Source organism: Sinohyriopsis cumingii, chromosome 15, assembly GCF_028554795.1.
Source record: "Sinohyriopsis cumingii isolate HCF-2022 chromosome 15, ASM2855479v2, whole genome shotgun sequence".
Taxonomy (NCBI): Eukaryota; Metazoa; Mollusca; class Bivalvia; order Unionida; family Unionidae; genus Sinohyriopsis; species Sinohyriopsis cumingii.
This window is the reverse complement of record NC_142975.1, coordinates 110,136,787-110,164,084: the sequence shown is the minus strand read 5'-3', so window position 1 is coordinate 110,164,084 and position 27,298 is coordinate 110,136,787. Positions and strand designations below refer to the sequence as shown.

Here is a 27,298-nt window from a genome sequence, read left to right as displayed (position 1 = left end):
GTCCATTTCTTTATGTGACCGTTTCAATTTAAGGATACTGATGGTTAAGCACGTCTTTAAAATAAAATGTATAACGGCCCATTTCATTTTGGTTCCCTAGGTCTGTACAGAGACATGAGAGAAACATGCAGGAACATCGTTCCATGATGTACCACTGACCCCATTACCTACTTGTGGTGTTTAGGCTAGTGGTTTAGGGTCGACATATGGAAATTAGAGTATTAATGGCAGTCTAAATACTATTTTATTAAAACATCAAAATCTTAATGTACTGGATTAAATTTAATTAAAATCTAACAGCCATCATATAAAAAATGCTATAGTGTTGGAATCTTCACATTTTTGTAAAATGATTATTATTAATATTAAACATCTATAATCAAGTTTAACTTTACATACTACTTTACGGTTAATTTGTTAAATTTTGATTCATTCATATTTAGCCCATTATGCTTATTTTCAGTGATTGGTCATGTCTTACATCAGCTATCACTTATAGATATGCCAACTTGAACTATTTATCTCTTGCCTGAAAATCAAAATATGCAGTGAGTTTTGTAATATCAATACACATGTGGCAATGCAACAGAGATAAAACATACATACAGACCTAGTAATTCTATTTTTATTATTCACCTTTTAACAAGAGTCCTTTAAAAAGTTCTGATACTTGACTGGGTGACAAGAATTTCCGGGATTTCAAGATAAGATCGTTTCTTCCTTTAACTGCCAAGAGTTGCAACCATCTCAGTTATTTTTCAGTGATAACAAGATTTCAAATTGGGCCAAAATTAAAATTAAGTTTGTTTCCCCTTACCCGACCGACCCTCTTAAAATCCGCCGACTGAAAAAAAATTTTTGAAAAATTTGCGATAGTATTTTTTTTTTTTTTTTTTCGTTTTGTTCAAAAGTTCGTTTTTTCGTTTCGTTTCGTTGTGCGATCCGTATTTTCATGCAGTCAACAAAATCGATGTCACTAGCGCGCGAAAAACGTTTGTTGCAAGGTGTTTAAATTAGATAGGAAAAGCATCATGACCGGCATGGCCGGCAAAAGAAAATACGAAGATTTCATTATATGTGTAAGCGTAATCGCGAAATGCGGGAAATCAAACAAAAAAATTTGTAACAACAGAATACTAGAATACTCAACGGAGTGTACATGGGATGATGTATATCACGACATTACCAATGATACAGACTTTCGCCCTCATAAAGCAGATGTACTGAACGTCAGTTTATCAGACAAACTGGATGGAACGATGACTTTTCATCCAGACCTTCACGAAGGTCTGCATGTGGTGAAAGAGTTTAATCAGCGACTGAAATATGTTACATTTACGGTGACCCGTGATGAAAGTGTTGGGTTGGATGATGTTTCCTCAACTACTACTAGTACAGAAAATCAACGAGCACCACCTGCACGGACTGCCTTTTCTGTTTTAATGTCTACTTCCGTGGCAACAAAGCTACCACAACTTAAGGACACAAATGTTGAGCGTTTCACTGGTATAAACATTTTTTTTTATATGAAATAATGTTATTTTCAAACATCTGTCTGACAGTTATTAGAAATGAATTCATGCACCCTCTGACAACTGCAATCTTTCTAGAATTTTTACTGCCTTCCTAATAATATATTTAAAGTCTGTTTGTCAAGTACAAATGTTTAAGCTTTGACCGACAATAAACAGAGCATACACAATATAGCAAAAACTATACATATATAACATACAAAACAAAAGCAGACAATAAAAACATTAAAGACATACATAAACATGATTAAAACATTATTTTGATACCTGCAGTGCATAATGAATATGGCAGTGTTAAAGTCTATTAATTATGAAATCCGTTTGTTGATATTAGATTCAAGGTTTTGAATTTTATCTGCCATGGGGCACGATTGCAAGACAGCCAACAGTAACTGGTGTCACATTGAAGACTGCTGTCTGTTTTTTGTGTGCCATGTACACTTATTCCACATCTCATATCTCATTTAATATTATCTATCAGTAAAGCTGGCCATTCCATCTCAGTGAAAGGTTTTTTTTATTCCATTTTTTCAGCTAAAGATGAGTTGTTTAACGGCATAGTCAAAGATATGATAGAATGTGGAGACAAATTTCCTGGAAGCATGTCCCACCAGAGTATATCTGAACAAGTCCTGGTGCTAGTAAATGCTTTGTGGTACATAAGTGGCAACATGTCCACAATAGAAGAGAGAGCGGCCCACCTGACAAGAATCAAGCACATCCCGGAGAGGTGTTTATCTTTGATAATATTAAATTGAAGTAAAAGATTAATCTTTATTCAATGTATATTTATTACAAACATTCCTGCAACACATAATTCTAGAGAAATTTAATATAGTAAGTGTCTTAATGTCCATAGTTTTTTTTTTTTTTGATTTTCAATGATAAAACTGAGCAAGCAATACTATCTCACGTTAAAGGAAAATATGACATAGACTTTTTAATATTTGGTAAGCTGATTAAAATAAAGGTTCAATGTCATAAGATTTAAAAAATTGGTTGAACACTTGACTTTTTTATTTCTTTTGTGTTGCTACCCAACCCTAATATTGCGATGGAAGAGGGTGGTTTTATAGCACCATAAAATCTGGTTCAACCTTCCACGGTTTCATTTAAGCCTGTACAAAGTCAGGACCATTGCGGTTGTCAATTTCTCCATTATGTACATGTAGTAACCTCCATTTTGCCCACTTTACTTTTCCGTGACATTTGTCAGAGATTGATTATCCTTGTTCAGTAATTTTGTTGTAACTTACCTTTTTTACAGGTTTTTAAAGTTTGATGGTGCTAATGATTATAAAAGAAAGAAGCAAAAACGTCCACAGCTTACTGCAAAAGATCTGAAGTTACAAGTCCAGTGTTTATTCAGGCTAATCTCAAGACCTTTTACACAGCATTGGACCATAAGAGGTGACATTGAAACCTTAACTGGATGTTTACAGTCTTATGCAGATTATTTAGAAAAAGCAAATGAAAAACAGATATCACGACAATTACAAATGAATCCAGTTCGTCAGATTGATTCCAATCTCTCCATTGCACATCGTCCTATACAAGATGAAATCCTACCATGTTACAGTCGATTGGATGGTCAGGTATCTCAGATGGCAATGTTTCAACCTCTCTTCTTTGATGAAGATTTGCATTTAAATGAACCATTTAAAGGGCCAGAACAACGATTTAGATATTTTGAGAAACTTTGTCTGACCATACCAGTACATATGTTAAGGTACGACCCTGGTGGAGGGATTGGGGCGATTTCTTTTATCTGGAGAATTCCTGAAGATGGGATGTCTTCTTCAGAAATGTTTATGAGAGACAACCAAGTTTTGCACAGCTTACGCAGTAAACTGCCTGAATATCACACAAGACAAATGAGACAGGAGTTCTTCAATGCTTACGGAAATATTGCTGGAACCATTATACCTCCACACATTTTGCGGTCTATCTACACAACCTTTACAAATGATGCTTCAGCAGATCAAAATAAGGAAATAGATAACCGAGTACGTCTTTCTGTTTTGGGGATTGATCCTGATCTTGTGGTAGATTTACGTCACTTAAATAAGGGTAGACCTAATGACACTTTCGATGTATTTTTTCAGACCCTTGAAAAGGAGATTCAGGACATGGTTGCTGCAGATGAGAGGAGACACAATACAGAGCATATTTCACGTTTTTTGTCTGTTAGGGATATGATAGAGCAGGTGAAAAGTAAAGTACCAGAAGGAACCAATATTCCCAGTGAGTCATCAGTCCTACTAGCATTTGTTCCAAAAAATGCACATCAAAATGTAGCCAAGTTATACAAAGGTAGAGTACCTATTAGATTGAAAGTACAGACCAGGCAACTTCGTGCACAACACCAAGATGATCACTACTGTTCAGCTCTTTTTAAATATTGTAGAGCATATGCAACACAATTTAGAGACATTAGTAATTTTGTGTGTATGGACGACAAGTCTAAGCTGGACTTTGGAGAACCTGATCTCTTCACCTCAACAGGGGTAAGAGGGAAGAAATCCATAGTTCCGATGAATTCAGTACTTTCCTGTCTTGATCATGATGTGCAGAGCAAAGGCTCACTTACTCCTTCTGTCGTACTTGATGTAGATATTCCAGGTGATGCAACAGAAACATTCTACAGGGGACAAGTCTCGGTTACATTCAAAGATAGTATCTTCCAGGCAAGCACCCCCTTCCGTCACATAGTAGAGCTTGAAACTATTCTGAAAGCTAAAAATGAGAACAAACCAGCTTTATTTATGTACACAGATGGTGGTCCTGACCATCGGGTCACATATGGAGCAGTAAAGTTGTCATTGATTGTTTTATTCAGAAGACTCCGGTTAGAATTCTTAGTTGCCTGCAGAACTGCACCAGGTCACTCTTGGACTAATCCGGCTGAGCGGATTATGTCACTTCTCAACATTGCCTTCCAAAACACTGCACTTGCACGAGAGCTTGCCTCATCTGATGTAGAAACAATTCTGAAAACATGCGGAAGTATGAATGAAATCAGAACAAAAGCTGGAAAAAACAATCAAATTAAAACAGAATGGCTACAGTCAGTTCAACCTATGATCAAAACCCTGTCCTCAAGAACAGAGAGAGTCCAACTTAAGGAAAAGTCTTTCAAAGTATTTAAAGCAGCAGAGGATGCTGATGTTGAAATGGCTGAAGCTGAAGTGACCCTTATAGACCCTGCCATCAAAGTTGGAAAGTATCAGCAGCAGCAACTTAGCCATGCAACACAGCTGAAAAAATTTATTGGTAAGTACAGAGATCTACAGAACATTTTTATTGCTTGCGACACTCAGAAAGTGCCAGGGTTGAAGTTGCAATATCTTGTCAGTCTGTCCGTAATTTCAAGGGTGAGTGTCAGAGCATTTTATAATTCCAAACTGAAAGTGGACATGCAGCTCTCCCGATTTGTTAGACTTCTACATTATAAAAACTCAACATTGACAGATAAATCATGATTTATTTACAGATATACACAAATTTTAAAAATAGAATAACATTGCATACAAATTGTCTTTGTAAGTCGACAGGAATTATTTTGAAATATTAACTTAATGGCCCAGGGCACTACTCTTAAACATTATGCCAGGAACCCGTTCATTGTGCATTTTCTCATTTTTTCTTCATATGAAACATAACTCAAACATAATTTAGTCCTTAGTTTAAACTTATTGGCTCATTTTCAGAAGTGATGTGTTAAATGTCCCTGCATGTCAGCCCTTTCTATTAAATAAAAGATTTTCATGTCTCTTGGTATTTTATTACAGCTGATCACTGCCGTGAACGCCATTACTCCTTTCAGATCAGAAGATGTCATGATGAGGGTTGCTGTCCTACTCCAGAGAGGGAATGGGCGTGGTTACCAGACCCCATATTAGACATAACTGGACAGCATTACAAGCCATTTGATGAACTGCTTGGTAAAGAAACTACAGATAAGGACAGGCCGTCTAGTTTAAAGCAAACTGTAGCTGCTGTGGCACAAGAACAACAGGTAAGGATGTTCATAAATCTTATTAAAATATAGAAGTTTTATAAAGTATTGATTTAACAGTTATAAATTGTGCAATAATAACAACACATGTATATAAAAAAGTTATTTAAGAAACTGCAACTTTAATAGAACCCCTTGTAACATAATAAGTTACAAAATAGAGGGCATGTCACTACACAACACTTAAAACACAAGTGATGATATTTATGTTTCTTTTTACAGGGTTGTAAAAACAGTATTCTTGTGGGACAGAATGTTAGACAAACTGTTAACTGCTGTGAGTGTCTAAAACCACGATGCATATACGCTAAGACGAAACTAACAGCAAGAGACCAGAGAGCTTTGACACATACTTTGGAGAAATACGACTATACTTGTGGTTCTGTTATCACACCTGATGGTAAGTTCTAATGATTTAATATTTTATACTTTTATCCAAGTCCTTAATACTTTATTCAAAAATATACCTATACACTCTTCACATACTGAATGCGGTTTGACTCTTACCTTGATTTAGAATCATGTCTGACACTGTCAGAGAGCCCAGATAGTTTTTAATGCTCTTTCATGTCAGATATTGCTTTTTTTAACTGTGATTTTCTCTTAGTACTAGCCATTGCACTAAAATTTTAATGTGAATATTATTTTACAAGTATTCCTGTTTCCTGGTCCATGCTCCCAATTTTTAGTGAAGTCCAAGTTGCTCATTTATCTTTTTATACTAGTTTCTCTGTGTTTATAAAGATAATTATTTACAGATTCAGTTTCAGGTTCTATATGCTATTTGTTGTGTATCATGTCTAGTCACCTTCGGACATTAAAGTTCAATTTTGGATAATTGGTGTTCTATTTAATATATTTTAGGAGACATCCTACAGGGAAAAGTGTTTGTAAGACTACAATTGTCTTGTGCTGTACACATTGAATTCCCATACTATGCCAGCAACATTGGCAGACCAGATATTTGTGCTCATTGTGGAGCCATAGGAGCAGAAAAATCCCAGGAAATGACTGGAAGATTCCGTACTGTTCTACCAGTGTGCCAGCAATGTTTAGCATCTGGAAAGGACATTCCAAAACGAAACCCAGTTAAAAACTAACCAGCAGCTCTTAGTGACATTTAAAATGATGTTTTGCATTGTTTGTTTCTTTTTTGTTAGTTAGATTTCTACATGTATTTAGTGTTCTGACATTACTTTATTGACATGTTTCTGCATATTTGAGACACTATTCAATGTCTAACTTTATATTTGTGCATTTTGACAGGTCTTGCAAATATGTTAAGTCTCATTATATATTGAACCCAATGATACTAGTCAGAAAGAATACTCAAGACTTTTAAAATACTTTTATTAATTATTTTAAAACATTTTTATACATTTGACCTAGTCAGAAAAAATACTAAGGGTTATTCCAGCAAATATCTACCTTAACCCAACACTCCTCAAAAACTTGGGAAAAAACACTTCTTGCACCTTTACATGTGTATCTTTATATTTCATTGAAATTACTCTCATTTAATATATGTTTCAAAATTTGAGTAAATCTGTTAAATTGGTACCCTGACCAATGCCTGCAGGGAGTATTTTTATTGGAATAGCCCTTATCAAAAACTAATCTAGTCTATAAAACATTTTAAACTTGTTCACAAGTTACTGTATTTCAGTTCATGAGTTACTGTATGTCAGTATTATTATTAAAGTTGAATTTATCGTTTTTCTGTTTCCTATGTGTCAGTTTATAGTGTCATGAATTTCATGAGAAAAAAAAATTATTAGCCTACCTACCTACCCAACTTCAAATTGTTGGGTAGGGTAAGGGGAAACAAAGATATTTTTAATTGCGGCCTAACATGATTTTCTGCTGTCATGGCCATAAAGGACATCAGATCAGCACCATTTTCATTTAGGACTATCTAGAAATTATGATAAGTCTTTTGGTGAAAAACCTATGTTGATATGACCATTCATGTAGTAAAAGTGTTGGTAAAAAGAATTTCAATATGGCTGCTGTAGTGGCCATACTGGATGTGTATGCAGCACCATTTCATTTAGGATCAAATAGACCATGGGATCAATGTGTAAACTTTTATGGCAATCCTCCATGCAGTTTAGGGTACCACCTCATGACACATAAATGTGGCACATGGGGTTAATGAGTCAAACTGGCTTAACAAGTAGATCAGTACTTCGTGAAAGAAATCTTCTAACCCATCAAGTTGGAATGGTTCTCTAGTCAGAAACCTGTCCTGATTTTTGTACAAAGTCAAACGGCAAAACAATTCGGATCCTAAAAGGATCTCAATGGACAGCGGGGTCTTGTGGCAAGATCTGGATTGGCTGCATTAAGGGTTCCCATGAAATGAGCCTACAACGATATCTTCTACTCCAGTCTTGCTAAGAGAATACGTATATGTGAGCTTCTGCCTGGAGGAACACTCTTCCTTAAGGTGTGAAAATTCATCCCACATCAAAGAGATTATTTGGGATACAGTCTGACTTATCCTAATTAGGTCTAGTCAAATCACCATCACCCAAAGTGTGACAAATCCTCAATGATGGCACATGATGACTATGTGCATCAACCAGTCATCGAAGTACTGTAGATTGAGAAACCATAAGATCTTAAATAATCCACTACAAAATATATCATCCTTGATAAAGGTTCGGGGGGCGGGTAGAGGGTAAAAGCTAGTCAGAAAGGATGGGCCCAATATTGAAAGATATCCTGACATGTGATGTAGAAACATGAGAATGCAAAGATAAGCATTCTGGAGATCTGTGGAGACTGCCCTGTATAGATCATTCCCTGCCTTCGAAAAGCCCACATCTCTTCCTCCTCCATAACCTGGCCTGGTGGGTGGGCTGAAGGTGTACCCAACAGATGAGAAGGTCCATGTGTGATGGGCTGTTAATAGAATTCATTTGTGTCCACACACAAAAAAACAGTCTGCCACCTCACCCCTTACCCATCTTTGCTCTTGTGGCAAAGAAGGATTATTTTGCTTCATCTACCAAGTGGGAGAACTGGACTTCCTCGCCAAGTATTCATCATCCCATCTCAATAATTCAGTGACTGCAGTTGGTTGTTTTAAGATCCCCATCTTTCTATTATGTCAAGTTATCTACAGAACCATCTTTTGCACTGTTTGCTGTTCTGTTTTTCTTTTTTTTTTTCTTTCTCTATAGTCCTGATTGATCTAACTACATCTGGACAACTGGGTTTTCATCAAGACACATTTCTTACTCTGAGATGTAGGTCTTCATTACACTCATGTTTACAGACAGTCATCATCTTCTACTGTAACAGCTACAGTTGTCCTGTGCACTATTTATGGAACCAAAAAACAATGTTGCCACTTTTCAAATAAAAAAGTTTGACTCTGATTATCTATGCAAGTCCAAATGTTTTACATATGCTTTATGGGTCAGAAAGTTATTTTTTTATGTGGACAAGAATTATTTTTCATAAAACTGAACATTTCTACTTTAAAAACTTCCTGTACATCGAAACACATTTTAGGATGAACCTAGGTGTAACTCAATTAATAAATCTGTTCACAAGTTTTAGGAATAACACGGGTGTAAGTCAGCTTATACATTTTAAGAATAACTTGGCTGTAACTCAGTCAATGAATCTGCTTACAAGTTGAACAATATTTTAAGTTCATAAGTAAGTATAAAATTTATTGAGATATTTCCAGGCAAAGCATGGAAATCATGTATTATGAGCAATGATGTTAAGACAGAAACTGATATATATATATATATATATATATATATATATATATATATATATATATATATATATATATATATATATATATATATATATATATATATATATATGCCAAAACTTATATCTGGTAAATGTATGCATATAGAATAGAATGTAGTATTTTGCCAGGTGATTGTTGTAGTAGGATATTGAAAAACAACAATAATAATAATATTAATAATAATAATAAAAATAATACAACAATTTTTTGGAAAATAATAATCTTGTCATGATGAGTTGCATATGGGTCACAAATTGATGCCTGGTTGAAATAGACTGCATAATGGATTACATTTTCTTTGACACCAAATCACTCACTTGAAGAATCCAGTTTCATTTCTCACATGTGCATCCTATATATTTATCCATCCAGGTTAGACTAAGCATCTATATGGACTCCACTGTATCTCCGGTAGAAACTTAGTGGTTGACAAGTTTCACACTGAGTTTATTGCGTATATGACTAATGTGGTTATTATATCATTTTCTGAAGTCAACATTTTTGCCAATAGCACAGATTATGTATATCATTCAGTAGATAAATGTTCAGGGCCCAACAATCTAACCTCTGATTTATAAGAAAACTAATTTGGTCTCAGGTATACGGTTTCAGATTAGGCAGAGCATGTCTTTATATTTGTATGTGCCTGCATCTGTGGTTGCCTTTGCACATACTGATGGCCCTAAAGATATGTCTACTTTTGTACACATCCACAGGAATTTCATGAAATATGCCCTTTAAATGTTGTACAGCTCATTAAATTTTTCAAAACCCTATACATTGTGGTGGGGGACTTAAGCACCTCCACTTTCATTGTAAGACAGAACAATAAAAACCTACAAATAACCACCGTACCTCGGCCCAGAGAATGGATCCAGAGAAATAATAAGTTTCTGATAAAGAAAACATGTCACAATCAATGATTCATTATCAAGCTAAATTTGATATTGTAAAGTTTTATAGACAAGGTCTAACAGCATAAATTCTTCAAATTCTTAAGGTTTATGGATTTCCTATCACATCGGCAGATGTTAAATACCATGCTAAGCAGTACCAGATAGAAAATTCCAATATCAATGCACCGTTACTATCTTATAAACATATGCATAAAAATCAGCTCATGACAATCAAATCGTTAAAGATGTATTCAGTAATGATGCTACATGTTCCACAAGAGATGTCAAAAGAACTCTGTATTTGGCACTTATGCAAGCAATGCCACTGTGAAACAATTCATACGTGATGCTGGGTTTGTCAATGCACAAACAAGATACCGTCTTCTTATCAGAGATGTGAATAAGGTGAATGTATCAAATTATGCAGTCTCCTCATAACAAGGGATGCACTAGGTGAAAATCTGATACTAGCTGTTTTGATTAGTGCACAGGTTCTTCTCTATCACGGATTTTTCTTCTACCAAATCAAGCAATGAAATAGTCAGCACAATTCAACAAAATGATCATGCAATATAAAAAACACTGTTCACTTAACCCTGAGTATGTTGTTTATACATAATGGCAAAGAAAACAAATCTGCAAAAGAGTTGCTTTTATGATTGTATGTTATCAGTTCACACATGAAATTAACAAGTCAGTGGCAAAGGAAACACACCTTTTAGATGGTTTCTGCTGTGCTAGGTTATCAGTTCACACATGAAATTAACAAGTCAGTGGCAAAAGAAACACCCTGTGACTGGAGGTCAGAAGATATACATTGTGTTAATGAGTCTTCATGCATGGGATAACTATCAAGGCTTGTACAATTTTGTCTCACTTCAGTCAGGTATGAATGCAATTTTGTTATAAATCTGACATTTATCTTTCATTTTTATTCTTTTCACTGCAGGATCTGCAATATCACTAGTTTCATATGATCAGCATATTGTATGAACTGCAACAGAAATAAGGAAATGCATGTGTCTGTACATTCTGATAACATTGTATTCAGGGAAGAAAATGGATTCATTGTGCAATATGTAGTATTAATACAGTTTACGAGGCATTGTGATATGTTTCTAATATCTCATTTGGCATCTATTACGTTACGTTATTTGAATTATGAAATGTTTATAATCAGCTGAATTATCACATTATTTTCAATATCAGAAAGTAATCAAATTGCTCCTGAAAGAAATAATGATGTAGATAAATTGGTGCCTCTTTCTCTCTCTCTCCACAAACCTCTTTAGAACATGCTTGCTGGGGTCATACACAGTAAACCATGACCATTTTATCAAGACCACATCCACTCCACTGTGTTTCATCCGTGACGATTTCATGATAAAGTAAGGTGTGCAGATCAAGCCATTCTCCGAGAGCCACTGTGGCAACTCCATCAGAACGCACAGAGCATTGTGGTGGAAAGATTTTTCCTTAACCCTCTCCACTCTCTCTCCAACTCCAGCATGATATGTAGGGTTTCAAAACATTAAGTGAACTGTATTGTACTCCGATGATTTACCAATGCTCCCAAATGATCTGTTTTAAGAGGATGCATGTGTTAGCTTTCATGGTTTTATACATTAACATGGCATTCAAAATGTGGATCTTATTAGATATTAAGTCTTACACACACACAATACTTATATTTCCTAATTAATACCCCTGGAGCTGTTATATTTCTCAACCGGAGGGGGGGGGGGCATTTATTAGAGCACAATAAAGAAAGCTAAAGTTATTCTTTTGATGTACTCTTATAATGACCACATGTACATATCAGTCTTTCTGCCACTGAATTAGGGCCTTGTAAATATCAGCACACTCTTAGTTAAAAAGATCAATCAATCAACACATTTTCCCACTAAGCAGCTGGTTGAAATAGGACTAGTAAGTTTTTGAAGTTGCTGCCCAGCTATCACATCATGTTTAACACTGTTTGTGTGCCTGTGACTTTAGTAATGTATACATTGATAGATACCTTGTAACATTGTGATCAACTGAGACTGGTACAGCATTTTGTTGTAATCTGGATCTGAAGCAGAGTCTTGTTAAGTTTTAAACTTTCTGCTCTTAAACGAAGGAGAGGGGGACATTAATTATATAGGGAGCATTGTAGCATGCAAAAGGACCAAGGCAAAAAGTCCACTTGTAAAGGCATTATTGAAGTGGGCCATATGTTTCAAAATGTGTATGACTGTATCAAACAACAGGAATCTATCATCATGATGGAATACATACATCATTACATTCTGCTAAAATCTATGCACAATTTGAAAACCATGAAATGAAAACATTGATGATGCCAATATTTAATCATGCATCTAAACTACCAGTTAATAAAAGCACATGCAGGTTTTCTTTGCATCAATACATTCTGTAAAATGTTAAAATTACCAGAGAAAAATAACTAAATGGTGAGTTAAGCTTTAGTAAACATCTTACCTTTGTTCACTAAATCAACTTTACTTTGAAGAATTTCTAGATTCTTATTGATATAACCAACTTTCTGCTTTACAATGTCAACTTCCTGGTTTACAATGTCAACTTGCTGCTTTACAATGTCCACTCTCTTATGTGTAGTATCAACTTGCTGCTTTACAATGTCAACTAGCTGTTTTACATCACCAAAATCAGCTGTGGAAAACAAATATTGTTTATGTACATTGAATAGTCTTAAGGAAAAATTGTTTCAAAACTGTGATTTTAGAAAATACATTAAATGAGAATCAAGTATCCCCACTGCCACAATATATGGCTTGAGTATTATAATTAAGGAAAGAGTGTAGGAAGACTACGCTGACAAAATATGTGGCTTGAGTAGTATAATTAAGGAAAGAGTGTAGGAAGAATACGCTGACAAAATATGTGGCTTGAGTAGTATAATTAAGGAAAGAGTGTAGGAAGACTACGCTGACAAAATATATGGTTTGAGTAGTATAATTAAGGAAATAGTGTAGAAAGACTGCACTGACAAAATATATGGCTTGAGTATTATAATTAAGGAAAGAGTGTAGGAAGACTGCACTGACAAAATATATGGCTTGAGTAGTATAATTAAGGAAAGAGTGTAGGAAGACTACACTGACAAAATACATGGCTTGAGTAGTATAATTAAGGAAAGAGTGTAGGAAGACTACGCTGACAAAATATATGGCTTGAGTATTATAATTAAGGAAAGAGTGTAGGAAGACTGCACTGACAAAATATATGGCTTGAGTAGTATAATTAAGGAAAGAGTGTAGGAAGACTACACTGACAAAATACATGGCTTGAGTAGTATAATTAAGGAAATAGTGTAGAAAGACTGCACTGACAAAATATATGGCTTGAGTATTATAATTAAGGAAAGAGTGTAGGAAGACTGCACTGACAAAATATATGGCTTGAGTAGTATAATTAAGGAAAGAGTGTAGGAAGACTACGCTGACAAAATACATGGCTTGAGTAGTATAATTAAGGAAAGAGTGTAGGAAGACTACGCTGACAAAATACATGGCTTGAGTAGTATAATTAAGGAAAGAGTGCAGAAAGACTGCACTGACAAAATATATGGCTTGAGTATTATAATTAAGGAAAGAGTGTAGGAAGACTACACTGACAAAATATATGGCTTGAGTAGTATAATTGAGGAAAGAGTGTAGGAAGACTACACTGACAAAATATATGGCTTGAGTAGTATAATTGAGGAAAGAGTGTAGGAAGACTACACTGACAAAATATATGGCTTGAGTATTATAATAAAGGAAATAGTGCAGAAAGACTGCACTGACAAAATATATGGCTTGAGTATTATAATTAAGGAAAGAGTGTAGGAAAACTACACTGACAAAATATATGGCTTGAGTATTATAGTTAAGGAAAGAGTGTAGGAAGACTACACTGACAAAATATATGGCTTGAGTATTATAATTAAGGAAACGGTGTAGGAAGACTACACTGACAAAAGGATCTGAGATATGATTCAGAAACTGTTCCACTTATCCATCAGCCCATCCATGCATTCACGCTTTTGTCTAAACATACAAATGTATCTACGTTCTTTTGTATTTGCTATTTCTTGAGGTAACCTTTCTTTTCTGGAGGTAGGTCTCATAAGTTTCATTTTACAACTCCTAGTGTATTGAGTTAATAATACTATTTCATGGTTTTCTCAGTTGTTTTTGGAAAACTTTATTCATTTCCATAAACCTTCCCTACAAAACCACAGCAAAGTGTTAGGAATAACTAAAGTGCAACTCAGTCAATACATTAACTCATTAACTCCTGGAGACTTTTTTATTTTGGCCTCAAACTGGAGTAGGATTCACATTTTTGAGGTTACTTCTAAATACCTCCAGATACATCTGCTTCCAAGATATTGTTGTAAATTTAGCCAGATGCCTAGTTTTGTTAATGACATTGTTTGAGATTGATTATTTCACTCATACATGTGCAAAAGGGTAAAAATTGGAGTTTTTATTGTTTGTTTATTGGAACCATCAGTTTTTGTGTCCTGACCGTGTTTCACTCCAACTCTCAAAATTATGTTTTTCAAAGGCAGACATGTCATGTGTGCAGTTAAGACTGGTCTGCTTTAGATCTCATATGAAAAGTCTAAAATCAGGACACAAAATCTGTTTCCAAATACCAGCTAATTTTTGGTAATTAAAAAAATAGGAGTTAAAAAATGTTTTCCTGTTATATATTGTAAAGCAAAGTAGAAAGTCGAAATTATTTAGTATTAGCAGCAGAGAGGGTGAACAGACCATAGAATTCCGACAAAAACAAATAAAACAAACAAATAAATCATCTCGTAGAAAGGTCCAGATTTTACAAATGAACTTTCCTTGAGATGTTTATTTTTGCAATGACCGATTGTGCTAATAAAACCTCAGTTTGAAATAGTATCTGAAAAAATAAAGTACTCTACGTGTTTATTTATTTCTTGTTTATTTTTTTGACGACCAACGTTGGTAGGTACCCTCTCTGCTGCTATTAATTTACCACCATACCAAGTTTGATGAATATTTTTCAACTCGTTCTCGCTGTCGTTTTTCCTCATCTGTTTCATCTTCATCTGAATCTTCGGAATTTGTTCTATGTTTCAAGTAATATTCAAGTTCTGATGGTGGTTTTTCTATTTTGGGATTTATGTTCTTTCTTTTTCTGTAATAGTTCATCAAACTTCGATATCGATCTCCACCACAATTTTTGCAAATCTGATATAATCCTCTAACGCCGTTGTTACATCCAACACATCTTCGTGGACCAGCATGAGGGTTTTTCTTTATAAGATAATTATGTTTCTTGCAATATTCTCCACGGCACCTTTTGTTGCATTTATCTGTTGTTCCTTGACGCAGCCACGCACAGTTGTTCATTATATTAATGATATCTGTTTAATTCAATTTAATTTTATCATCACCCCTGTTACCCAAATATTTTATCAATACCCACACGATATCTTGTTCTTGGATCATGTAAATTTATTGTTATAAATCCATGTGGGGTAGCTTGCGCTCGTGAGAAGAAATTTCTGAATTTAATTATATCCATGTCACCACCACACCAAGTTTGATGAATATTTCGCAATGTGTGTGTGTCTACGCCATTAAACACAACTAAAATGTTGCAGTTGTCTCTGATCACTTTTGGTATTTGTGTATATCGTTGAGTAACATAGATCACGTCTGTATTTTTATGTCTCCCTCGGGAAAATATTCTGGCTGGATTTGATTGTTTATCTAGCATCACATCGTCGTATACAACTAAATTATTAATAAATCCGTCTATGGAATCTACGGATGGTGCTTCATCAATATCGGTTATAAACTCTATAACATCATTATCCTCATCCAGTAATCGCGCGTTTTCATTGAAATCTTTAAGTACATCATAACATCGCTGATCATCAACGGATGGTGCTACTAAATACAACTTATCCCATTTCAACCATCTCATTATCAGATTAAGTAATAATTGCGTCTTACCCGATCCAGATGGTCCTATGATAATCATTCTGATGGAGTTCGGTAGCGCAGGATGATGCTTAACTGGCTCTCGCTGCCGAGTTGCTGAGAAATCAATTATATCCATATATATTATAACATGAATTTATATTGTTTACGCTGTAAAGTTAAAACTCCAACTATTGATTTAGCTACGGTTATAACAAAAAATAAAAAATAGCGTACGGTGGAAAATGTTCTGTATGCGGTAGAAAGAAATTTTCGTTTTTACCTAATAAGCGCGGTGGTGATATTGCTAATTTGATGTCAAAGTTTCCAGGTGCTCCATGGGCTAAATACAGCGGAGAAAAACATCTACCGGGATATAATTATTGCGGTCCTGGTACTCGACTCGATATCAGGCTCGATAATCAAGATCAACCAAAACCAGGCGAGGAACCAATAAATGCTATTGATCGAGCTTGTCATGCTCATGATGTAGCTTATAAAAGTAAAAATCTACAAGATAGGCATATTGCAGATGTAAAATTAATTCATTCATTAAATTCTATAAAAAATAAAAATATTAGAGAATCATTAGCTAATTGGTTAGTAAGATCCTCGATGAAAGGTAAATTAGCGATTGGGGCTGGTAATTAATAATGGAATCAATTTATTATTCGCCGAGAGGATACTGGAGAGGCAAAGCAGCAATTGGTAAACTCGCTGATGCAGCATCGGTTAAACATTCTACTGCTAAAACGTGGTTATCTAAACAAGCAATATGGCAAATTTATCTACCACGTCCTAAACAAATTCAGTACTCGTATTTCGATGTCAGTGTTCCTAATGAAGTTCATCAAGCTGATATTCTGTTTTTACCGCATGATACTGTACGTGGAAAAACGTACAAGTACGCGCTAACCGTAGTTGATGTTGCAAGTAGATATAAAGAAGCAGAGCCGCTATCGGCGAAAACATCATCTGAAGTAGCCGATGCGTTTGAACGAATTTATCAACGAGGACTCGGACCACGAGGTGGTCTACGATGGCCACAGCTACTACAGGTTGATCCTGGTAAGGAATTTCTTGGTCCAGTATCATCGCTGATGAAACAACATAATACCAAAATACGACGAGGTCATACTGCAATTCACCGTGATCAAGCAATTGTTGAGCGATTTAATCGAACACTTGCTGAACGGTTATTTGGATATCAATACGCGAGGGAATTTATTCAGGATAAAAGATCTCGCGAATGGGTTGCAAGATTACCAAACGTGATAGCTGCATTAAATAATGAAATCACACGAACAACCAACATGAAACCCATTAGCGCGGTCACAAAAAAAAATATACCAACACAACGAAAAGATGCTGGAAAGCAAAAAATATTAGGTGATGTCACAGTCAGATATTTATATGAGCCTGGTGAACTTGAAGGTGGTAAAGCGAGAGCGACTGATCCTATTTGGAGTGTTACCACACACAAAATATCTACCGTGACAAGATCCACTGGAAGAAATGTAGGCGTTTCCAGACCTGCAATCTACAGATTAGATTCAGCTGCTCCTCAGCGTGGATTTACACGTGAACAACTACAAATAATTCCCGCGGATACACAATTACCACCGCGATCACTTCGGTGATTTCGATCACTTAACTAGCACTCAAGGCGCTAGCGCCTCTACGTCGATTACACTCAAGACAGGTTAACATGGTATTTTCTCGTGTATGACCGCGACTATTATCTTTTCTATCTACGGTAAATTGTCTTGAATCATTACTCGAATACCGCCATAACATTATACAATTACAACATGCGCAATGATTGTTCTACTGCTGTTTTAACTCAATAATAAATTCAACATCAAGATCAAAGTCACGTTTATTTTTTTTATCAGATTGTTTGTATCCGATTAATTTTTTTCTTATTATATCATCATCGATGATGTTAAATTTATCAACGATTTCAGGAATTATGATTCTACGTAATTGAGATATATTTCTGACCCTCGATACCGCCAAATAAACTAAATTTGACCACTCGATGCGATCGTCTACAATCCAGACTCGTGTATCAGAAATAGTTAATCCCTGAGACGAGTGGATTGTCATGGCGTATCCCAACACCCATGGAGATTTGTCAGCGTTTATTGCATCTTCGACCACACTGACATCAACGGCGACAATATCATTTAATACGAGATTCTGTTTCCTTGACTCTGTCAAGGGTCCTGGAATATCAACATTAATATTCTGTTTTCGTGTAACTGATGGTCTATAACACAACGGTACGGGTAGTTCTGAATATTGTTCTTTATGTAGTTGAAATAACTGCTGCTGTAAAGCGTCTCTGATTATTTTTCTACTTGCTACGATCAAATCGGTGGGTCTCCATGAGTTCAAAAAATCACTCATTGATGTCTCTGAGATCACTCCACGTATTATTTCACACTGAATTTTGTTTGATTGTAATCTGATTAATTTTTTAAACTCCTTCAAATTTGCATCAAGAGCTCTATGATCATCATCTATTTCTTCGTAATAATCAACGAAATTTTTTAACCAATCATGTGGAGATGGTCCAACAAAGGGCGGCGGTTGACCATGATCGCCACACATTATTATGGCGGTATTTTTCGTCAACAACCAATCAAGAAACATTTTTAATGTATCTAATGACACCGTGCATATCTCATCCCAAATAATTATTTTAGGTATATATTTTTCTCCCATCCGTTCAGGAGTCCATGTATCCCCGCGCCATCGGAAGAAACTATGATACGTACACGATTGTACTTGCCGCTGTTTCATCTCACGTGCAAGTCTATGTGTGGGTGTCAGCACGATTATATCTGAATTTCTAAAAACATTAATCGTTCGAGTTGTTTTGCCGCATCCACCAGGTCCATTGAGATATACTGTCTTATATCTGGTTATTGGATCACTCAACGATGGTGCTTTCGACATTTCTGATATTTTATTACCCTCACGATAAACATCTCTCATTGGAACATCTGCTGATTCTGTGTAATTGTGTAATAGTTCCTTTTTTATTCTCCACGAACCCCATCGTTCATCATTACTTGTAAATTTCATAACAGGTTCTAAATATTTACTTGAAATATAAAACGAGTCCGTTGCGACTCTGACTGCGGCCTCAGGAAATCTATTAATCATCGATAATAAATTTATAGAAACATAAGCCAACATGGAAGATCTTAGATGAGTATATTGCGGGGATACGTCATTTATGTAACTAACGATCGTACCCAATTTTGTTCCGTCGGATAAATAAACACTCTCTCGATTTACAAATATATTTTTCGCCGTTGTATCAGCGATTATAAAATCGTACTCGGCATCATCTAGAATTAATCGTGCGTGATGTCTTTTATAATCATATGCACCACCTTGAGTAAATTTACCTATAATTTTTCTACCGAGATCTTTTGCGGTTTTGAGTTTATTAGGAATATCATCCTTAAACTCGCTAATAACTTCAGAATCTGACATGGGCAACCAAACTTTGGTCTGTGCATGATATGATATAATTGCCTCACTGACCACCAACGATGTCAGTATCATACAATCTAGCATATATCGCAACAAAACTATAGGTGCCCAACGTTTTTCACAAAAATGTCTGCCAAACCAAACATAACAAATCTTGTGAAGATTTTCGTTAAACTCGAATGACTCAATACAGGCGAATCCAGTCAGATCAAAATCAGGTAACTGTCCATTAATTGCCACTCGCGTCATCTCGTTTGTAGGGTGACCAAATCTTTCAAAGTACGTAGAACAATCTCCGTATCCCAGAAAACTTCCTGGATAACATGCAACCATATCAACCGAAATAACATCATTGTAATTGTATTTGGTATTCCATAATCCGCCATGTCCATATTCGACGCAGCTTGCGCGTACGTCCTCAAGTAAATCAAATCGTGTTGGTTTCCATGAATTTCTTTCTCTAGCGAAATGAGCCGCAACAGATGGAACGGTAAAACAATTAGTTAGTAATTTGTCAGTATTTTCCACGTGCTTGCACTGTAAAAACGTCGCAAGATTTTTCATCTCGTCATGGAGGAATTCTGTGCGATATATTTCACCGTTCGGTTTGACAAACTGATCAAATTCACCCTCCTCATTACTTTTAAATAACCATACCGATACAGGATCGGTTTTACTTATTTCGTTGATAAAATCAAACATACTCATATCTGCCACAGATAATTCTGTGGGGTAAAATCTAACAGTTCGATCACGTGGAAATATTGTTACTGCGTTAGTCCATGCGTGCGCGTTATGATCGATAATATTTATTGGAGCTCCCTTCGATTTATATTTCGACTGGTACAGTACTTCTCCCGTTATTGTCGCCACAGTTATTGGAAATTTTAATATTTTTCCTAACTCAGCAACATCTTTTATTGTAGCACCAGTATCCTTAACTGAATCAGCCCACGAGTTTATTTTTTCACGCCTTAAATCAGTTAATCCATTTCCACGCATCGCGTTTGTAAAGTGTTCTATTACTCGTTCAGCTACACAATTTAACCTTGAAAATTTCATCGGCGCTAGTTTATCAACGTTAGGTTTTTTATTTATCTCATAAATTCCATAAATAACTGCTGTTACAGGATACGCTCGCTCATAATACGGTTTATCAATACCAGTCAATAGACCCGGTCTGGAATTTTTACTTAATATGATAGTTTTATTATTACCAAGGACAGGATCATATTTGTCACGGATAATCCAACTATCTGTTTCTGTTAATACAATAAATTTTACTCTGAAGAAATATTTTTGATTGCCCTCGTATTCAGCGATGTAGTTAATGATAGTTGCTGCTCGCTTGTCATTCATTGTAGCGTCCGTGACAGCGTCCTTGACGGAGTCAGGGTGTATAATCTTGAACGTTGACCATGTATGAGATGCACCATCCGTGTAAAATTCTTTCTTAGCGTCATGAATTTTCGAGATCAAACTTTTATTTTTCGGATCAACCAGATCTCGTACTGGCAAGTCAGAAGATAATCTGTCAAGGTTGAATTTATACTTAACAGGCCTAGTTTGGGATAATCTCTCAAACTCGTTCATATAATTAAAACAAATATTTAAATAAAGAAAATTATATATATATATATACAATGTCCCAATGTAGATGGTTGATGATCGGCTCAGTAAATCGATGCAACAAATCCTGTAGAAAGGAATTTTGTTGGATGCACTCACAAAACTTACGACGAGGAAGTCTAGGACCAATACCATGTCTACGGTGTGGTATTGGAGTGCGAGGAAAGACAGAATTATGTGGAAAGTGTGGCGGGAAACGGTTCAGAGAGCTTAAAAGATATTATGACAAAAAAAATAATAGCGGTGAAAACGCTATAAAATCCGTGGAGGATTATATATCAAGATTTCAGACAAACAATGATTTAAACATATAATATTATTATAATGGAGCAAAATATATTTGTCCCACATCCTGTCATAACAAACTATGAATCAAATATTAATGGTATCATCAGGCACCGTAAGTTAAAAAAACCAGTTGGTAATGTTTCTAATACTGGCTATCTTAGATTTACAGTTGGAAAGAGAAGATATCTATGTCATAGATTTACATACGAGTGTCACAAGGGTTTGATCAATGACGGTCTTGTTATTGATCATACTGATGGAAATCCTCAAAACAATAATTTATCCAACCTTCGAGCGACAACTCGAAGCGTGAACTCTGCATGTGGTAATACAGGAAGATGTAAGACAATCGGAAAGAGGGCGGTAATTTCTACAAACATAGAAACCGGTAAAGAAATTATGTTTCAGTCTATGAACGCGGCTGCGACATATTTTGATATTCACTCGCGTTCAGTACAAAGAGTGGCAGATAATATAACCAGATCTGCTCTCTCGAAAAAATATAAACAGAAAATCATCTTTCAGTATCAATAACTATCATCACCACATTATTAACTATCATCACCACATTATTAACTATCATCACCACATTGAATTAATTTTTTTAATTTATGTCACAGAGGTCCTCCATACACTACTGAATTTTTGATTTAAGGGGAGATTACTTTGTAATATATAGTTTTCTTCGTAGATGGTTGGTTTTTTATGATCGTAATTAGTCAGTTTAACTAATTACATCGTATAGTGCCGACGAACCTAACTCATTAGACTCATAAGTATTATTTATGGTTTTTAAATATTTTCCCATCATACAACACATGATAATATTATTGATCCGTAGGAAGCTGTGTGTGAAACAGAAACCGTTACTCATTGTAATTGACCTGCAGTTGTGTGTTCACTGAACTTACAATTCTGGAAAGTTCTTTGACTGGTGCATTAATGCTACTGTTATTATTGATTTTCGGTCTGCTTAGAAAACTAGCTACAAATACAGAAACTATTATTCAGAAACTGTTATAAATACAGAAACTATTATTCAGAAACTGTTATAAATACAGAAACTGTTATTATCCAGAAACCGCTACAAATACAGAAACTGTTATAAATACAGAAACTGTTATTATTCAGAAACCGCTGTTTAGTGTAAATATTGGTTCCTTAGCTATATAGCTAGCTATATATTAACTTCCGAAACATATGTTCGTAACAATGTTTGATAGCTCGATCAGTATGGTATTGGACTGTGGCGCTCGCGGTCCAGGATCGAATCCCCATGGCTGACAATTTGTCGGTGGTGCGCATAATTGCGATTTTTATAATAGTGGGGGGAACCGCAAGAACCCCTCCGCTCAGCAAATTCACAAACCACAATATTGACTTGTGGTTGATACATATTTTCGTATCACCCACTGGATTAATTATTGTGGGTGTGATTTTGCTGAGCGTATATGTTTGTACTGTCCTTAGTTAGTACCGTTTCATTCATAATCTGAGCTCGCTAATACACTCGATAGGGGCTCTTCATTCATTGTATATAACCATTTCATTGTATATAACCATTCATTGTATATATGTATATCCTCTAAACTTGGTAGATTGCGGTGGCAAGCTACGAGTTTAATGAGGACTGTGCTGTCCTTGTGCTGTCCTTAGTTAGTACCGTTTCATTCATAATCTGAGCTCGCTAATACACTCGATAGGGGCTCTTCATTCATTGTATATATGTTATATGTATATCCTCTAAGCTTGGTAGATTGCGGTGGCAAGCTACGAGTTTAATGAGGGTTGTGCTGTCCTCCCTCTTGGGCCTCTAGACCGTTGTTTGGCGGGTTAGGGGCTCTCGTAGAGGGAATATTTGCCTAATGAACTTGGTAGATTGCGGTGGCAAGCTACGAGTTCTTGGCTGTGCTGTCCCTGAAACATCCCGACGAACTCGCTAATACACTCGATAGGTGTTCTAGGGATATTTTTTTTATTTTAAAGATTTATATATTATATAATGAACCATGAAAATATCAATGATGTAATTGTCGCTATTAAAAAATTAAAAAAAGATGGAATTAATATATCTGATGAACTTAATCCTGAAAAAATAGTTTCTGACTTTGAGATTTTACAAGAACGTAAAACCATGGGGACACACACACTATCATCTGAATACAGGCTCATGAAACGGATTCAATCGGCAATGTTTCAGTCGCTAGCTACCGTAGAAGATGATCATGTGAAGGAGTTCGTTCCTCTTTCTACCGCCGTAGAAAGAATTAAGTCGTTATTATCCCACGAGTATGAGGCAAAGAAAACGATTAGTACTCGCATAAGACTATTAAGAAAAATAATGTCAGAGAGTAACTTCGTTACTGATGAAACGATCCAAAGTAGTAATTCCGAAGATGACTGAGATCTTTGATCAGAAATAATATTTCTGAATTTGATGGGTTAGTAATTTGTTTTTTTTTGCTGAAATTTAACAAATTTGTACAAATTTCTGAATTAATTTATTTATTTACTGAACTAATTTATTTTTTTTTACTAAAATCAAGAAAAATGCACAAATTACACTGGACAACAAATTTTTACAAAAGTCATGTTACTGAAATAAAATTAGTCAATTCTTATCAATTTTTATGTGCTGAACACGAATATGACAGTCAAATTGCAAAATTGGCTCTAGTTTTTTTGTAATCTGCAAGAAATTAATGTTTACATAACGAAATGCATTCCAATAGTAAAAGGTCAACTGTAATAGCCTACCTATAAAAAGTCAAGTCATTGACTACATCTTAGATTTCTTCGCCTGTCTCTTGTACAGCTGTTCGGGAGCATCTCTGAGGAGTGTCCAGCAGTAGTCAGCCAGCATTGTAGTGGACCATTTTCCCTGGTATCTTTGTTCCATTGTTGCGATATCTTGATGAAAACGTTCGCCGTGTTCATCACTAACAATACCACAGTTGCTAGGAAAGAAATCCAAATGGGAATGAAGGAAGTGAATCTTTAGAGACATATTGCAGCCAAGTTTCTTATACTTCATCAACATGTCTTCTACTAGTTCCTTATAGTTTTCTGCCCTAACATTTCCGAGGAAGTTTGTAGAAACTAGGCGAAAAGCATTCCATGCTTGTTTCGCGTCACCTTCCAGCAAGTTGTTGAACCGGTCATCTTTGAAAAGCTCTCGAATCTGAGGACCCACAAAAACTCCCTCTTTAATCTTTGCTTCGCTGAGTCGAGGGAATTTTTCATGCAGGTATCGGAATGCTGGCAAAGTCCGGTCAATGGCTTTCACGAAGTTCTTCATCAAACCTAGTTTGATGTGAAGGGGTGGTAGCAAGATTTTCTGAGCCTCAACCAGAGCTGGGTGTTGGATATTCTTCTCTCCAATGGCTACATTCTGCCTGTGAGTCCATTCCTTCCTCATGTAGTGCATTTCCCTTGCTCGGCTATCCCACTCGCATAAGAAACACATGTATTTTGTATATCCTTGCTGCAGTCCCATTAAAAGGGCAACTACCTTCAAATCACCACAGAGGTGCCAGCTGTACTTGTTATACTCAATGGAATTCAGTAGCTGCCTTAAGTTATCGTATGTTTCTTTCATGTGGACAGCATACGCTACTGGAATAGATGGAAGAATGTTTCCATTGTGCAAAAGCACAGCCTTGAGACTCAGTTTCGAAGAGTCCACAAATAGTCTCCATTCTTGTGGGTCATGAGTGATTTTTAAAGCATTCATGAGGCCCTCAATATCGGAACAGAATATCAGATTACTTTCCTTTCTGAAGAAAGGCTCCAATTGCTGGTGGCGCTTTCGATATGCAGTAATTGTGACATCTTCTTCTAGAAGATTCCATTGTTGGAGTCTTGATCCTAGCAATCCTGCCTTGTTCTTTGATAAGTCCAAATCACGAATCAGGTCATTTAGTTCTTCCTGTGTTATTCTGTGTGGGGTTGATGATGCACCACAGTGAAAATCTGGATCACTGCATGCTGATGGACCAGGAGAAGAACAGGTCGACTCACCTTTGTCTTCGTCAGATGAATCAAGAGAATATTCTGCTGGAGGTTCTGGAATAGGAAGTCCCTCACCATGTGGAACTGGTCTCAATGCAGACGGAATGTTTGGGTAGACTATTCTCGACTTCTTTCGCTTCGTTATTCCGCCGGAAAGAGGAGGAACCAAGCAGAAGTAACAGTCATTTAGGTGGTTGCTTGGCTCTCTCCACACCATTGGGACTGCAAACGGCATTGATGACCTTTTGCAATTCAACCACTGTGAAAGCTGTGTTGTACATGTAGCACAGCATATATGCGGAGCCCAAGGCTTGTCTTGGTCACCAACCTTGCATCCGAAGTAAAGATGATATGCCTTCTTCACTTGAGAATTGATACTTTTCTTCTGGTTGGCAAATGTCACTTCCCCACAAATATAGCAAAAATTGTCCGCGGTATTAACACACTTTCGAGGCATTACTGTTCTTTATTGTACGTAAATGGATAAAATAATAAGCTTTATGTAACAGTAGCTTGAACTGTCTCGCACAACGTCTAAAATATTTTAAATGCTGAACCTATCTGATTGGGCTTTATATAGTACACTGCTTACGTCAGCTTCAGCAGCCGCCTGGCATTAGTATAATAGGCCTACACATGTATAGTACACTGCTGACGTCAACTTACTTCAGCAGCCGCATGACATTAGTATTGCATTGCATCAGAAAATGATGCAATCAACTGTGGATGATGTGAGCATGATGGTATTATGCAATGTTACATCATTATTCCGGATGTTGCTGCAGTCCTACTGGAGAAATTTACACAGTGAAACATAGAAAATGAGGTATATGAATATCTTCAAAACGAGAGCCAATACAAATTTTTCACGGTTATATTCGTGTTCGGCACACCAAAATACTACAGATTAGGGCCTTTTCAAGTCAGTAATGATTTCACTGTTGACCAGTGTTACTTGATTCTGACGGGGTAGTTGGTAGTCAAAATCAAAGAAAAATGCACGAACTACTTGATTTCTGACGGGGTAGTTGGTAGTCAAAATCAGGAAAATTGAGCAATTTCGTTGTATTTTAGTAAAAAAAAATAAAAAATCTCAGTAAAAATAATATTATTAATAAATAAAATTTATTAGGAACAATTTGACAAGGTTAGAACTTTCTTGATTTTGACGGGGTAGTTGGTAGTCAAAATCAAGTAATTCGTGCATTTTTATGTTTCTGAGGGGGTAGTTGGTAGTCAAAATCAAGTAGTTCGTGCATTTTTATGTTTCTGAGGGGGTAGTTGGTAGTCAAAATCAAGTAATTTGTACAATTTCAGTAAAAATCAGGAAAATTAATAAATATTATTTTTTTTTGTGATAGAAATTTTAATTTTACTTTCATCGACTAGCTTTTTTAGTTGCCTAGGCCGATTAATTTGTACCAAACACAAATTTGTGCCAGTAATAATAAAATATTTTTTTAAGTTGATCGAATTTGATTCTGATCTCTGTTACAAATGTTCTTCTAACTGTTAAGAAATCCTCGCGTGTAAAAACCCTCCACATAAAGATCTACGATAAATCCTTAAGACGGAAGTCTTTACGACAAAAGTCTTACGACTTTACATACAGATTTATTACAAGCTCTTCTTCACGTATGTCAATCAAGCGATTAAGG

The 27,298-nt window shown here is 35.8% G+C and overlaps 1 protein-coding gene across 1 annotated transcript; it reads left to right on the top strand.

The window, feature by feature from the left end:
- The first annotated feature begins 799 nt into the window (after positions 1-799).
- On the top strand, positions 800-6,984 carry LOC149782470 (uncharacterized). Its single transcript, XM_089933886.1, has 6 exons — positions 800-1,506; positions 2,067-2,262; positions 2,800-4,805; positions 5,324-5,550; positions 5,773-5,950; positions 6,415-6,984. Exons 1-6 carry the CDS (start codon positions 1,032-1,034, stop codon positions 6,648-6,650), a joined length of 3,318 nt encoding a protein of 1,105 aa, XP_089790012.1. The 5' UTR covers positions 800-1,031; the 3' UTR covers positions 6,651-6,984.
- Positions 6,985-27,298: the final 20,314 nt, after the last annotated feature.

What these genes read in the sequence shown, in the direction of transcription:
- LOC149782470 (XM_089933886.1), top strand. Translation starts at nt 1,032, where the DNA reads ATGACCGGCATGGCCGGCAAAAGAAAATACGAAGATTTCATTATATGT. An exon ending in ATCAAGCACATCCCGGAGAG is followed by an intron (nt 2,263 to 2,799) that starts GTGTTTATCTTT and finishes CCTTTTTTACAG; the next exon opens with GTTTTTAAAGTTTGATGGTG. An exon ending in CTGTGGCACAAGAACAACAG is followed by an intron (nt 5,551 to 5,772) that starts GTAAGGATGTTC and finishes TTCTTTTTACAG; the next exon opens with GGTTGTAAAAACAGTATTCT.